The sequence below is a fragment of the Panthera uncia genome, chromosome D1 (genome assembly GCF_023721935.1).
Source record: "Panthera uncia isolate 11264 chromosome D1, Puncia_PCG_1.0, whole genome shotgun sequence".
Taxonomy (NCBI): Eukaryota; Metazoa; Chordata; class Mammalia; order Carnivora; family Felidae; genus Panthera; species Panthera uncia.
This window is the reverse complement of record NC_064808.1, coordinates 25028802-25045071: the sequence shown is the minus strand read 5'-3', so window position 1 is coordinate 25045071 and position 16270 is coordinate 25028802. Positions and strand designations below refer to the sequence as shown.

Genomic DNA, 16270 nt, shown 5'->3' with positions numbered 1-16270 from the left:
TCACAGTATGAATTTTGATATAAAAAATTAGGGGTAGTAGGCAATGCTTACATATTCTGAGCTACCTGAGACTCAGAAAAAAAAAAAAGTTACAGAGTCACACGGTAAAGATGAGTACACTGAGATTTTAAGCTTTGGTAATGGGAACAATTTATTTCAGTTTCTTCAGTTGAATATTTCATAAAATACCTCTTGGTGTAGTGGTTTTTTTTAACTGTGTATAGAATTCCCTGTTTTCCCTTTCTCCATTTTGTGAAATATTGAACTTTCCTGTAGCTCCCAGATATTCTGTCTGGGATGGAGCTCAAGTTTTGATATTTTATGGTGGTGTTTGCTGGGCTACACTTTAAGACTCACTACCTTAGAAAATCATGACATAGTAAAATCTCAGTGTTGCAAATAATTTAGGAAGGTATCCTTTTGTTTTCTTTCAAATTTTTATTTAAATTCTAGTTAGTTAATATAAAGTGTAATACTGGTTTCAGGCATAGAATTTCATGATTTATCACTTATATTTAATACCCAGTGCTCCTCATAACAAGCGCCCTCCTTGATGCCCATCACCCGTTTTGCTCATCCCCCACCCTCCTCCCTCCATCAACCCTGTTTGTTGTGTATAGTTAAGAGTCTTTTATGATATGCTTCCCTCTCTCCCTTTTTTTTCTTCCCATGTGTTCATCTGTTTTGATTCTTAAATTCCACATGAATGAAATCTTACGGTATTTGTCTTTCTCTGACTTATTTCACTTAACATAATACTCTCTCGCTCTATCCATGTTGTTGCAAATGGCAAGATTTCATTCTTTTTGAGGGCCGAGTAATATTCCAGTGTGTGTGTGTGTGTGTGTGTGTGTGTGCGCGTGTGTGTGCGTGTGTGCGTGTGTGTGCGCGCACACACACACTTTATCCATTCATCAGTTGATGGACATTTGGGCTCTTTCCATAATTTGGCTATTGCTGATAATGCTGGGATAAACATAAGGGTGCATATGCCCCTCCAGATCTGTATTTTTGTATCCTTTCGGTAAATACTTAGTAGTGCAGTTGCTGGATTGTGGGGTAGTTCTATTTTTAACTTTTTGAGGAAACTCCATACTGTTTCTTAACCTTGTTTGCAAAACATTCTTTTTTTTTGTTTGTTTTTTTAATGTTTATTTATTTATTTTTGAGAGAGAGAGAGATAAAGAGCAAGGTCAGGTCAAGAGAGAGGGAGACAGAATCCCAAGCAGGCTGTGTGCTGTCAGCACAGAGGCTGATGCGGGGCTTGAACTCACAAACTGTGAGATCATGACTTGAGCCAAAACCAAGAATTGGACGTTTAACCGACTGAGCCAACCAAGTGCCCCGGAAAACAGATTCTTTAGAGAATCTTTGAATGCTTTAGACTCTCTCTACAGAAAAAGGAACATAGGTGGTTACAGACAGAAAGGTGCATGCAGTTTCAGGGATTTTCTTTAGAACTAGTTTAAGGACTTCTGCCTCTGGAAACTCACTTAGGCAGTCCTTATCTGATGCATCATGACATTTTTTTAAAAATTTTTTTAACATTTATTTATTTTTGAGACAGAGAGAGAAGAGAGCATGAACAGGGGAGGGTCAGAGAAAGAGGGAGACACAGAATCTGAAACAGGCTCCAGGCTCTGAGCTGTCAGCACAGAGCCCGACGCAGGGCTCGAACCCACGGACCGCGAGATCATGCATGACCTGAGCCGAAGTCGGACGCTTGACCGACTGAGCCACCCAGGCGTCCCAGATGCATCATGACATTTTACCTACTCCCCTGCACACCATGAACAACTTGGCTCACTCGGCCTGAACATCATCTGTAAGAGGGAGATCACTATATCTCATGAAAGCTAAGTTTCCCAGCTCCTCCTTCCTTCATGTATAAGGACTCTGGTGATTATATTGGGCCACCAGGATTCTTTCCCCATCTCAACATGAGCTGTTTAACAACCTTAATTCCTTCTTCAAGCTTAATGCTCCCTTGCCATGTAACATAATGTATTCGCAGGTTCTGGATGTTAGGATGTGGGACATCTTGGAGGAGTGGGGGGTGGGAGGCAGGGTTGTTATTTTGCCTACCTCAGTAGCTCTCAGTGTTGTTGGGCAGCTTTAAGTTATTTGGAAATCTTGGGTTTTTTTATTTTCTAATATACGGAGCTAAAATTTGTCTCGTAACTTTCCACATACAGGTTTTTGTTTGTCGTGGTAAATACAGGTGGTGGTCCTTGAACTATTTATTTTACAAAGCATGAATTACATGGTGTTGGCTTGTTTTTCTCTGAGCTTGTTAGAAATTGTAATTTCATAAAAATAAACAACTATTTGGTAACCTATAGACTATAGGAATTAAGTACACTTACTGAATAATTTCTCTTTTCGTACATCTAATCCAGGATCTTAAACTCTGTCCGTGGGAGTCATACTTGGAGTATTGGTTTCCTTAAATGGTGTTTGTTGGCAACATTTTTATGAGCAATGACATGTGCCCCATGCTTAGTGCCATCTATGAATTAGGAAGTGGACCCTCATCAGCCACCATATCACATCTGCCAGCATCATGATCTTGCACTTCCAGCCTCCAGAACTGTGAGAAATAAATGTTGTTTATAAGCCATCCGCCTCAGGTATTTTACGACAGCTGTCCAAATGGACTAACACACTGGGCAATGAGGTCACTAACTCGGAGCACGTGTTCACAAGAAGGGTACACGATTGAACAAAATTGGGTCTCTTCCAGCAAGAAAGGAGTCGGGGAAGTGGGTTTGAGAAGAACAAGTAGCACTGAGAGCTTACTATGTACCATGCACCCTTGTCAGCACTTTACATGACTTAATTCACTTAATACTCTCAGTGGCTGATGCTGTGCTCTGGTGATAGAACTCCAATTTCAACCCGGCTCTGCCTGACACCAGAACCTGTTTCCTTAACCACAGTCTACCTCAGTGTCAGGTGGTGGCCTGGCCGTAGCCATCAACAGAACGATGTCAGCATGCTGAAGCTGTGTTCACCATGTTTATATTCTGTGTGAACACCTCCGCTTTTTTTTTTTTAAGTGAAGTGAGACCTATTTTAGTAATATCTACATTGTGAAATAGTATTTCAGTGACAGTCGTGATATCATTTTTTTAGAACAGTTTAACAGTTACAATTCTAGACTGACTGTATAAAGGGTGGCAGAACCCTTTAAGAGTTAGAGTATATGTTAATGTCTTCCTATCTGCAAGTTTCTAATTGATACACAGTTGCCCCTCGAACAACATGGAGGTTAGAAGCATTGACCCCTCCCACCAACGCAGTGGACAATCCATGTATAATTTTGATTGCCCCAAAACTTAAGTACTAATAGCCTGCTGTTGACCAGAAGCCTTACCAATAACATAAACAGTCAATGAACACGTATTTTGTGTGTTATACATATCATCAACTGTATTCTTATATACATAACTTTTTCTTAAATGTTTTGGTACTTCTAGGCTATGTGGTTTGTGAGTTCTTTCAAATTGTTGCAGATCTCCAAAAATTTTCCCAATATATTTATTTTCTAAAAATCTGCATGTAAGTGGACCTGTAAATTTCAAACTCCTGTTGTTCAAGGATCAACTGTCCTCTTGAGTGTGCCTAATTGTTAATGTCTTGACCTTCATTTGCCTTTTACAGCCAATGTGTAAATCCCCAAACTTATGCATGTGTCCATTTTTTTGCTAGACTCTTAAGTAATGATTTCTTTTTGTCCTGTTCCAAGATTGCAAAATAAATGGATTTAGGTAGAATTTTAATTTTATAATTTAATAGCAAGAAGACCAGTATGGCAAACTGAAACCTCTTCTGTCGTATTCAGTTTCTCCCACTCAGAGGAAGTATTTCCATAGCCATGGAGTACCTACAATTCTGGCCAGCTTCCCTACAGATGCACCATTGGATACTAAGTGTATGAAAGAATTAGCAGATTCTGTAAACAAAATGGAGGGAATGGTGATTTTATTTTATTTTATTTTGTTTTATTTTATTTTATTTATTTTTGTACTTGGTGAGCAGTACATTTACTATAGCTAGTGATCTGCTCAATACTTTGCTGCAATCAAGGGCTTTCTTGTATTACATGAAAAATTTTAGGGAAGAATTAAGGTTGGCACATTTCAGGAGAACTTCCTTGGGATTGTACTAGTGCTAGGTTTTAGGGGAGACACAAGTCTGTTTGAAAACTGATAAAAGTTATACCACTTCTTCAGAAAAATGTGTACGTGCAAAATTTTCTATGTAGTTTCAGGAAACTTGTGGATCTCCCTGTAATTTATCTCTAAACACCAGTTAGTCTCCAGCCTATTTCCATAAACATGTCTGTCATTTCCTACAGAAAATAGTGCTATTTTGCAAGGATATTTACCATATCTGAGAACAAGAAGTGAATGTTTTTGTATAGGGGTTCCCATTATAAATAAATGGCTAGCGAATACATTTATATAAAGCCAGTTATTTGGAAATCTTGGTTCGAACTATTTCTTCAAATAGAGTGACCTCTTCTGCGGGTTGAAATTTTTCTAATTACTTAAATGCTATTCTCCTAAATCTTCTGTAGGGTCCTACAGGGAATAGATGGCACCGTAAAAATGGGTAATTTGAGGAGAGTTTACTAGATGACTACTTTTTGTGAATTCCGGGTGTAGAGGTGGTGCTGTGCTGCGGGGCTATTTAGAGCAAGGTGCTGAGTGGCATCATGAAGAGGCATGGGAAGGGGGCAGTTGCTAGAGCTGGAAAGGAGGGAGCCTGCGGGGAGGATCCTGTAATGGAGGTGTGTCCTTCAGTTGAAGGATCTAACCAGCCCAGGTGGCTACACGGGGAGGGAGCTGGGGAAGTAAATACCTTGACCACCCCCCTCTCCGCTCTCCCTTCATCTCCTGCTTTCTACTGCCCTGTGGCTGAACCCCGGTGGGTTCAAGGCACAAGGAAGCGTGTTGTTGAGGCACGCACAGTGGTCTGGGGAAAGTCGAGGGGTAGATTCAGAAGGGCAGATGGGAGATCTCTCCCATCCCCTCCTGCCTCACACCCTTCAGTCATCTCACTTTGTACTTTAGGTGAGCACTGAAATACCAAGTACTGTATTGTTTATAAATATGGTGGCTCTCGTGCTAAGAGAGGGGAAAAGAGCAAGTATAAGTTCTCTGGGTTGTGTACTGAGGCCAGTGCCTTGCACAAGAGTAAGCACAGGGTCTGTGTAACTGACCTGATGTTTAGTGGGATTTTTCTGTATACGTTTGAACAACTGGATAGGAATAGAGTCTATATAGTTTATGAGGCTGTTTGGGCACTTTATACAGGTAGAAAGATTTTGTTTTTGGAGCTGTGGCATCTAATTTTGATTTTTGTTATTTCACTTGTATCACAATTAGAGTCATCCCTGACTCCTTTCGTATGGCACATCTAGTCTATCAGAAATTCCTGTTGGCTCTACCTTTGAGATGTAATCTGACCACTCCTCACCAACTAGCATGGTCTAAGCTACCATGATCTCTGCTCTAGATTATTGCGAGTGTCCCAGTAGGTATTCCTACCATTACCCTTGGCCCAGTACAGACTGTTCTCCATGCAGCTTTCACAGTGCTTTTAAATTATAAATTAGATCATGCCAGTTCTCTGCTGCAAACCCTCCAAGGCTTCTTATTAAACTCAGTCTGAGATCTGAAGTTCTGACTGTGGTTTACAAGGCCCCCTATGGTAGGAACCCTCCGTTCCCTGACTTCAGCGGACCGCGTACCTCCTCACTTTCTCACTCCACTCCCGTGCGCCGGCTTTCTCTGTGTGTTTGGAACATAGCAACAAGCATACTCTCTGCTCATTCTTTGTGCTTGCTGTTTCCTCTGTTTAGAAAGCTCTTCCATCAGATACTTGCATGGCTTCTTCCATTCAGCTCTGCTCATTTTATCAAAGGAGGCCTCTGATCAACTGATAAAATAGTTCTTCCACTGTCACTGTATTCCCTTACCTGCCTTTCTTTTCTTATTTCTTATCACCACCAGACACGTCATGTTTATTTTCTGTCTCCCCTCTTTAGAATGAAAACTCCATGAAAGCAGGAATTTTTGTCCGTTTTCACTTTTGATATCTCCAGCCCCTAGAAGAACACCTAATACTTGGTAGGCTCTGAATAAATATTTGTTGAATAAACAAGTGAATGAACAAACAGGTGTCCTTGTCTTTCTCCTTTCTTCACTCCACTCCTCTGCCATGAAATGATCTTCCAGAAATGCCTCCCGTTTCTCTCTACCACTTTTAGAATGGAGGCCAGACATTTGAAGATCTAATGGAAGGTCCTGGGTGCCTTTTCAGTCTCTCAGGCCAAGCGGTCTCAGTGAGTAAAGGAGAACAGGTAACACATTCATGGGTAGCTTTTTTGGTACTTGAAGCCCGTCTATTTTAATTTTTCTGCGAGATTTATAGTTGCGACCCTGTCAAAGCAACTGTGCAGTGTTATTTTTTTCTGTAAATTGCAGATTTGTGAAGGTCAGCTGTTTGTGTGGAACTGCAAACAAGTTCAGTTTTTAGTTGTGGTATTTCTCTTGCTCAAAAATTCTTTCATAGTTTTCCATTGCAGTTTAAATAACGTCAACCCCATTAACGAGGTATTCAAGTTAAGCTATAATAGTGCTGTAACGTACGTTTTTAACTTACATGCCCACTTTTTATGTTCATTCTGTTCCACTCTCCAGGCACTCTGAACTGTAATTCCCACCTCCTTCTATGGATGTGATGCTCTCCTCACCTGGAATGTCTGCTCATTTTCTCACTTTGTTTTTTTTACCTAGCACAAAGTTTTTAAATTAAAAAAAATATATTGTAGTAAAATATACATAAAATTCACCATTTTAATTATTTTTATGTGTTCAGTTCCATGGCATTAAATACGTCCACATTGTTGTGCAACCATCGCCACGGTCTTTATCTCTAGAACTTTTTTCATCTTCCCAAACTGAAACCCTGTGTCCCCTAAGCAAAATCTCCCCTTTCCTTTCTCTCCCCAGGCCCAGGTGACCACCTTCTTTCTATCACTACGAATGTACCTGTTCAGAGTATCTCATGCAACTGGAATCCTACATCGTTTGTCTTTTTGTATTTAGCTAATAGCATAGTGGCTTCAGGTTTCATCTGTCCTGTTGCCTGTATTCCAATTTCATTCTTTTTTTAAGGTTGAATCATATTTCATTGTAGTTCTATAGCACATTTTGTTTATCCATTCATCTGTCAATGTACATTTGGGTTGTTTTCACCTTTTGGCTGCTGTGAATATTGCTCCTGTGAATATGGGTGTACAATATCTGTTCCAGCCCCTGCTCTCAGTTCTTTTGGGTGTATACCCAAACATAGGAGGCCTGGAGAAAATGGTAATACTTCTGTTTAATTTTTTGAGGAATCCTATGGGTTTCCATAACAGCTGCACTATTTTACTTTCTCCCCAACAGTGCACAAGGATTCTAATTTCTCCACATCTTGCTGACACTTGTTTTCTGGGGGTTTTATTTGTTAGGATGGGGTTTTTGTTTGGTTGGTTGGTTTTTGTTTTTTTTTTTTTTTGGTTTTGTTTTTGATTTTTTTGATAATAGCCATAGCAGATTTTTTTTTTTCCTTTCTTGATCAGCCCAAGTCTCAGCTTTCATTGCTCTTTAGTACTCTTAGAGCATTTTTATCTACTACCCTCTAGTACTTGTGTATATATCTTGACTTCCCATTTGAACTGTAATCCTTTGGAGGTCAAGATTCTGGTCTTATATTGGTCTAGCACTAGGATAATGGGAGCTCAGGAGGCATTTACTGAGAGCCTGATTTGCTCCTTAGCTTTGGTAGTGAATGTTATGACAGCACCACTGAAGATCAAACATTTGCTGATGATTTTTTAAAAATGGTCATTTATTTATTTTGAGAGAGAGAGAGAGCACAAGCCGGGGAGAGGGGCAGAGAAAAGGAGAGAGACAATCCCAAGCAAGCTCTGCACTGTCAGCACAGAGCTGGACACGGGGGTCAAACCCACAAACCATGAGATCATGACCTGAGCAGAGATCAAGAGCTTAACCGACCGAGCCACCCAGGTGCCCCCACATTTACTATTGATTTTAATGAGAATTTGGTTTTCAAACGTACACTACAGTTAAAATAGAGATCAAGAGCTAGTGTATTGTAGCTGTGAGAATGAGGCCAGGTTAGGTGAAGGAGAGAGTAGAAAGGAAACCTTCGTGTTTAGGGTTGAGATGTGAGAGGAACAGTGAATCTATTTTTCGTTACTTGAAGAAGGAATTGTAATGCATGATACGGTAATACATATGGCCAACTCCGGATGTGTGCGAGTTCACCCTCTTAACCGTTTCTGTGCTACCTGTCAGTAATAATTAGCTAACGTTTTTGAGACTGACTGGCTGTTTGCCAGCCCCACCCCCACCCATGAAGACTTTGCACGTGTTAACCTTATTTAGTCCTTACGAACTGTTCTACAGAAGAGGCAACTGAGGCACAGAAGGAGTAGGTGACTTGTAAGTGGTGGATCTATACTAAACCTGGGCGGTTTGGTTCCAGCGCCTGTGCTCTAAATCACTATGGTATGCTGCTGCCGCTTGTTAGGATTTTTATAAAATTAACTAAACATGTTTGTTAAATGATAAAATATTTACTTTAACACAGTAATACATGCATATAGTTTAAACAGATAGTACTGAAAGGTTATAACAATGCAGCAGATCTCCCCATCTCTCCCTGCTTTCCCAGTCTTCTTTCTTATAAGCAACAGGTTTTGTCTCTTTGTTCCAGCGTTTGTTTGTCTCCCTATTTCTGTTTTACATATTACCTGTGGGTGAGTGCTGGTCAGCGCCATCCCCTAGGTTTTCCCTCTCTTGTTCCTCCAGTGTAGTTACTTTGCAATTCTTGGTTAAATCCGCATTCAGTGTTTACACTGAATACATCTTGAGATTGTCCTATATTGTCCCAAATTATCATTGTTACCTTTCTTACTGTTGGCTTTTCCTGTATTGTTGCCTTAAAATTTTTTCTTTAGTTTTCTCTGATAACTATTGCTGATTCATCCCGCAGTATCTAATAGCTTCTCAGCACAGCTTGCCGTATTGTCAGTCACATCAGATAATCTGCTAATTTCTTTATACCCTTCCTGTATACCCCCACATGTGTAAGTTGATCCTTCATTCTAAAGGTCTTCTCTTTTGCCGTCTCCAGAGAAACAGTCTCCGGTGTCCCAGTCTTCTGTTGAATGAGGAAAGGTTGTTACCCAGCACTGGACTGCAGGAGGGGATCCAGTTAGCATTCAGATAGCATTCCCCAGTTCCTCGTACAGCTGGTTCCTGGGCGTTTGGGCAATTCTGTTGCATGAACGGGTGATTATCTCAGCTTTCCCCACTGCTGGCTTAGGATTCAGCTTACTGGAATCTCTTTGGACAACAATTACTCATCTCTTTACTTTTCTGCCTCCAAATTTGTGTGCTGTTACTCCTCCTTTTTGCCCTGTCCTTGTGGGGTTTATCTAAAAATAACCAAACAAAAGTACTTTTTTGTTTGTTTTGTTTTCTCGGTGTTAGATAAGTTTTGGGCACAGAGTGAAATTGGATAAACTTACTAGAGAAAACTAGTAAAATGTAGATTATAAGAAACAAAAGAAATAAAAAGCACGTATATACCATCACCAGCCAGAGAACCACTGGTGCCATTTTGGAGCACATCCTTCAGTCCGTGTGTGTACAAGCGAAGCAGGTGGGAAATGGATGATGCCACATATACTGTTTGTGGGCCGTCTTTTACCATGGCAGGACCTGTAAATGCCATTTTCACAAACTATTACGCATACATTTTCTGTTGTCCATTGACATTTTCAATTTATTCTTACACTGGTACTACACCTAAATCACTGTTTGAATAAAGAAGACTTCTACGACAAGTACTCATTTTTAAGAAAATTTGCTTTAGTTACTTCATTCTGTGTTATCTCATGCAGCCTGCAGGTGGCACAATTGTTTTATTTTTAACAGAAATTCTAAAGGTTAATTATATGTAGTGAGCTCTTGCATTGGAAAGAGAGGCGCTTAAATGAGCAACATCTCTTCCTATTAGAGAAGAAGCAAATTAGTGTTAAGAACAGGGAGGCGCACTAAGAAAGTATTGAATTATTTATTTCTTCATTTGGTCTATCTTCACGATTTTTTGTGTATTTGCATAACAGTCCCTTAAATGGACCAGAGCCTGATGCTCAAGCAATATTCATATGTAAACTGCTGAATTTCCTTAATTTCCTTCGTCAGAGTGATAGGGCTTAGATCTGCTTCATATTAACCACAAAGCAATCTGTTCTGCTTTTATATTTTAAGAGTTTGCATATATTATTATTATTTTTTTAATCTGGAGATCTTTTGGAGTTGATGTATATATCATCAATTTAAAGCTTTGATATAATTACTGAAGTATGAATGTTTTGTTCTTAGGATAAAAGAAGTTCTTTAGGGAACCAGAAATAGAAGATTAGTGTACCTTATTTGAAGTTGAAGACAATTATTCTGCAGAAAGATTGAAAGACCAGATTTGAAGAAATATAGGAATTACTTAGAGAAACTGCTGTAAAATTCAGTGATTGATAGATTGCTGTGTGCCTGATAACGACATGGAAGGCAGCAATATACTAAACAAAAAAGGTTGATTGTGTCATTCTATTAAAGAAAACAAAAGATTAGAATAGTTCTAGTGAGGGGCGCCTGGGTGGCTCAGTCGGTTAAGCATCTGACTTCGGCTCAGGTCATGATCTCGTGGTTCGTGGGTTCGAGCCCCGCGTCGGGCTCTGTGCTGACAGCTCAGAGCCTGGAGCCTGCTTCGGATTCTGTCTCCCCGTCTCTCGGCCCCTCCCATGCTCACTCTCTGTCTCTCAATAATAAATAAACATTAAAACAAAATAGTTCTAGTGATTTTTGAGGTTCCACTTTTTAAAATCATTATGTTTTAAATATAAACTGGAAATGTACATTGCCACAGTCCTCTTTTTTTAATTACAGAAGGACTTCACAAGCCATTAGCTATAATTTGTTAGTTTGATACAAAGGAATAAAATGCTAACACTAAAATGACTACCAGAGAGTTAAACTCTAACTAAAATTTGTGTGTATTTTTGAGTATTAATTGAAATAACTGGTAGGACCAGTGGAGAATAAAACACATTTCCTTTATTCTTATTCATAGTTGTGCCCAGTTATTAGGAAATGTAATCTCATTTCGAGGCCTCCTCAGTTCGACAGGAAAAAGGTAGAACAGACTGCTTACTGGAATGGAAAGAGAAACTATATTTAATTTCTAATGAAAGTAAAAATATTAGGTATAGGCCAAAATTCCAAGAAGTCTAGAAAAGCCCATACTATCTGAATAGAATTGATGACAGCCATAAAGGGCAGGTATTAATTATGTGTAGCCTGTCATTCAAAGATGATATGATTGCATACTTGCTTCATCACTGGAAAAAATACATATGGAAAAGGTATGTATAATGTTCCAGTCGAAAGAGGATACACTAGAATGAAATACGTACCATTATTAGTAAATTAATGTTTATGTTTTGACGTAATTTTCTGGCATGAGAATCTGAGGGTAGATTGGCTAGATTAATCAGAAAATACATTGCACATTTTACTTTCTTTAGTAAGCTGGTGTAATCAATCAAGAGACAGTACCAAATATGAGACATGTCCAAAATGTCTTTCTTTGTCTTTTATCACCTTCACTTCAGAGCAAAGGTAGTGATCTATTATAGAATTGTTATATTTTATTGTCATTATTCAGAGAAGCAATTTCAATTCATCCTTGAAGGGTGGCTGTGTGAGGAATGATTATGTTCTTTTTATTTTTAAAATATGAAAATTTTCAGTTCTTGATGTGGTAATTTGGAAAATAATACTTAATAAATACAAAAGTTTTGTAATATAGTCCTTAACGTCAGGAATAATGGAAATGTGAAGGTCTCGTAGGTGTGAGATTATGATAGGAGTTAGAATCATAAAATAAATATGAATTGTAACATGGTAACTAGAACGAAGGTATAAAAATGTTGAAGTGAGATTTTGTTTTGGAAGACTTGATTTAGGGTTTGTCATAAATTAGAATCTGGACGTAGAATCACTGAAGTCCATTTATATGCTGCTCTGAAGTGGAATCTATTTGCTATAAATTTAATATATATGTGATTATGAATAATTCTGTCTCATAATACCAGCCTTCTTCTTGATGGAAGCAATGTATTAGGACTTTTTTTAAAGCTGTGTTTTTCAAGAAGAGGCTGACCTCTTATTGTCATGCTATTAGAAGGTAATTTTTTTTTTTTTTCAAACCCCCTTTGTCACTATGAACTTAAAAAAATTAAATGCTGAGGCTTGGACTTGCTTAACTTTGTGAAGACAAATGTTTTTGTTTTCTAAATCAAGCCATGAAAAATATGCAAAAGGCATACACAACATAATTTAGGGAATTAGAAAGCTCATTTTATTGTTTCCAAATGTGGTTAGTTTGTCAAGCGTTGAGCACTTTTTAAGAATTCTTCCAATTAAGCATAGGCTTGTTAAGGGTTCGGGTGTGGAGGTGCATCACTAATGTTAAGTTTGCCTGTGTGTGTTGTGCTTTCCCTAAATGCACTTCCCCGAATTCTAATTTACTTCAGAATTTAGTACTCTGGTGTTTATAGACAACAGTGCACTGGGGTTGTACATAGTAGTTTGCGTTCTTTTCTACCCATTCAGTATCTTAATGTGCCTTTTTTAGTCCATGAGGACTTATTTCACTACAGAAAAAATGCAAAGATTTTTGTAAGCTGTGTTACATTCATGGTTTGCATTTCAACTAAACCTAGCTTGGAAGTTAAATGAAACCGTTTTTCAGTGGAAGTTCTCGAAAGACATAATGCACAGGAGTTGATGGCTTGTGTTCGTTCGCCAGTCTCTTCTGAGATAACTGTGTTTTAACAATAAATCAGGTGTTAATAAGAAATAAGTGACTTAATAATAAGTCAATTATTAATAAATAATAAATGAGGATTTATCAGGAGTTAGGAAAGTCATTGTGGCTGTTTTTACTCCGTTATTTTCAAGGTACAATGCACTTAATGATTACTTGTTTTCTGCTACATTCAGAATATTCATTGTTGGTACGAAAAGTGGTTTCTCAATGCCCGAATTCTTTAAGCCTAAGGTAGGGAAAGGGCTTATTGGGATATTTGACTGAAGATATGAAAAATGTTCACATGGACTTGCAGTGTCTGATTTGCTGTGTTTGAATTTCTGGGTGAAGAGACAGTGATTAATTAATGATCTATATTTGTGAGGATCATCAATTAATGATGAGAGGTAGTACCATGTAGTAGAGGATAGCCTTGAGGTTTAGGCAGGAAGAATTCGAATCCCTTAATCAATGGCTTGTAGTTTTCTCATTGATGAAATGGGCATATTGACTTAGAGTTTGGTTTGGACTCCACCATTGTTGGGGTATAAGGAGTGATAATTCTACTTTTCTGTCCTTAGAGTTTGGTGCCCATTGAGAGAGAGGCAAAAAAGTCAGATGGGGATCAAAGTAACAGTTTTAATGCTGGCGGTTTTGTTGTATTGGAGAATGTGACTTAGATCTGTGGCCCTCTACAGTTAGGCTTCTCAATATCACCCCATATTTTTTCTTAATTTTTTTGGATGTTTTATTTACTTTTGAGACAGAGAGAGACAGAGCATGAGCAGGGGAGGGGCAGAGAGAGAGGGAGACACAGAATCCGAAGCAGGCTCCAGGCTCTGAGCTGTCAGCACAGAGCCCGACGCCGAAGTCGGAAGCTTAACTGACTGAGCCACCCAGTTGCCCCAGTATCACCCCATATTTAGACTTTGGGCTTTCGTTTGAGGAGAGTTCAAACACACAAACATGCATACCTGAATTGCTTCCTCACACCCAGTGGACCCTGATGGCAGAAACAGAGGTAGGCCTGCTCTCTGTCTTTGAAAGGCATGTGCATTTATGCCTAGCACAGGAAGCGCTGAAAGAAAAATGCAAGTTCCCTAAGGAAGGCAATTCTTAGGTAAAATGAGGAAGAGGCTGAGGCAGGTATGTGGGCTTGGTGGAGAGAGGACAGAAACTTCCCTCCAAATGGTTCAGAGATGGAACTCCTTTACCATGAAGCTATAGGAACTTTCCCCTTGAAGTCACAGTAAATTATTAGTTTCCCAAAGGATATATTTAACCTCCTTTAACATTAGTGTTCAGTTCCCTTGCTTTTAACCCTAAAACATCAATGGGGGAAAAAAAAGAAGAAGCCCTTTTCTGTGCTCTTCCTCATTTGAAATATTACATGTGCTATATAGTGTTTTGCTTTTTTGGGTCAGACAGTTGAATAATCTGAGGATAGAATAGGTTCTGTGGAAGGTTTCAGGGAATGTAATTTCTTACCATGGCTACTGCTGATAGCTGGAATATGCTGTTAACTGTTTTATTGGTATAAACTTTATGTGAACTTAATGTGCCGACTGTGTGCTCTTTGAGTGTAGTCCTGGACACTGGACAACTATTGGAAAAGCACATCTGGACAAATATAGAGACTGTGAGACTGTGTCCCTTTTAGACTGTGAAGCTGTGCTTCACTGAATGGTGTACCTTTTGGGGTCCCTAGTTAAATTGTGGTGGGGAACACAATCTGAGGTCGATTTAACCATGGAGGTTCGCTTGCCTGGTCATCTTTGACAAGGCAAGTCTTGACTTTAGTGCTTACCAGTAAGAACCTTTGATTCTTGAATAGTGTGATAGGAGAGGGAACTAAAAAAGACAATCAGTTTCTTAAAGTCTAATCTTGATTACTTTGTTGTAGGTTATGAGAGCCCTAGTTTTTTTTCTTTTTTTCTTTTTTTTGTTATTTATCTTTTCCTTTGATCATTTTACTTGTAAATATACATACATATATATGTACATGTATATGTATATACATATATATATATATGTATGTTGCGGTAACAAACATGAAGGAGAAGGAGATGAAACATAAATCAACTTTTTTTTTTTTTTTTTTTAATCTTGTAAGCATCTGGTTTGAAAATACACAGAGAGGACTGGGGAACTATGAAAAATGAGTTGAAATATTCCGTAAGAGTGTTATTTAAAAAAATACATAAGAATTTTATGTTTTCATACCATTTACTGGACCCTGAATTTGACCACTTGGGAGTCTTAAGTTTTGGAATATTTTCCTTCTCAAATTGAATTTGATTTTAGAGTATTTGGCCTTTTTATTGATGCCTCGTGAGGGTGCATTCTTTTTTCGTGACTAATCTTTTTTTTTTTTAATTTTTCAAAATGTTTATTTATTTTTGAGAGAGGGAGAGGCAGAGCATGAGTGGGGGAGGAGCAGAGAGAGAGAGAGAGGGAGACACAGGATCTGAAATAGGCTCCAGGCTCTGAGCTGCCAGCACAGAGCCTGACGCAGGGCTTGAACTCGGGAACAGCGAGATCATGATCTGAGCCGAAGTCAAACGCTTAACTTACTGAGCCACCCAGGCACCCCATCTAATATTTCTGTTTTTAAATTCCAGTTGATCCCATTAAGATACTGATGCCATCGCTGTCTCCTACAATGGAAGAAGGAAATATTGTGAAATGGCTAAAAAAGGAAGGTAAGCAAGTACTCCACTAATGCCTTGTGTTATTTCCTCATTTGGGGTTCTTTTCCAATCAGTTGTGTTATACAATACATGAATTAAATCATGTCCTCCGCTCATTAATGTAAGTGTTTTTAGATAAAATTTTCCCATGGCAATATAATGTAGCAAAGGTTTTCTGATTCAGCCTGTATCTTTTCACAAGCAGAGAATGGCAAAATATTTTGGGGTTTTTGTTGTGTTTCAGTCCTTATACTTAGTTTTTAGTTTCAGCATCATAAATTTGTTGATCTCCTTATGTTAATCTGTGGCTTTATGATGATTCTGTGTATGTGTGTGTGTTTTTCCTGAAGCTAAGCAAGTTGATTATGAATGTCATTGGCAAGAACAAATAAGTAAGGATAATAAAGAAAGCTCCCAAAAGAAGAGAGTGGAGAAGGAGTCTAGCCCTGCTAGATAGTAAGTGTGTTATTATGCCTCTGTCATGCAGGGACATGGGGACAATTACTGTGAAGGCATCTGGAGAAGGAGACTTTATTTTTCTGGTGGCTGCTTTCTTTTCCTTTTTTTGCCCCTCTGGCCGCTGCCATGTGCGATGGTAGAAAACCTGCACCCACGCGGGTATT

The 16270-nt window shown here is 38.8% G+C and overlaps 1 protein-coding gene across 2 annotated transcripts in view; it reads left to right on the top strand.

The window, feature by feature from the left end:
• PDHX (pyruvate dehydrogenase complex component X) overlaps window positions 1-16270 on the top strand; it is a 71906-nt gene that overhangs the window by 1018 nt on the left and 54618 nt on the right. For both annotated transcript variants that reach the window (XM_049648377.1, XM_049648384.1), the window contains exon 2: window positions 15579-15659. In XM_049648377.1, the coding sequence (XP_049504334.1) occupies window positions 15579-15659 (81 nt within the window). The remainder of the gene's footprint in view (window positions 1-15578; window positions 15660-16270) is intronic.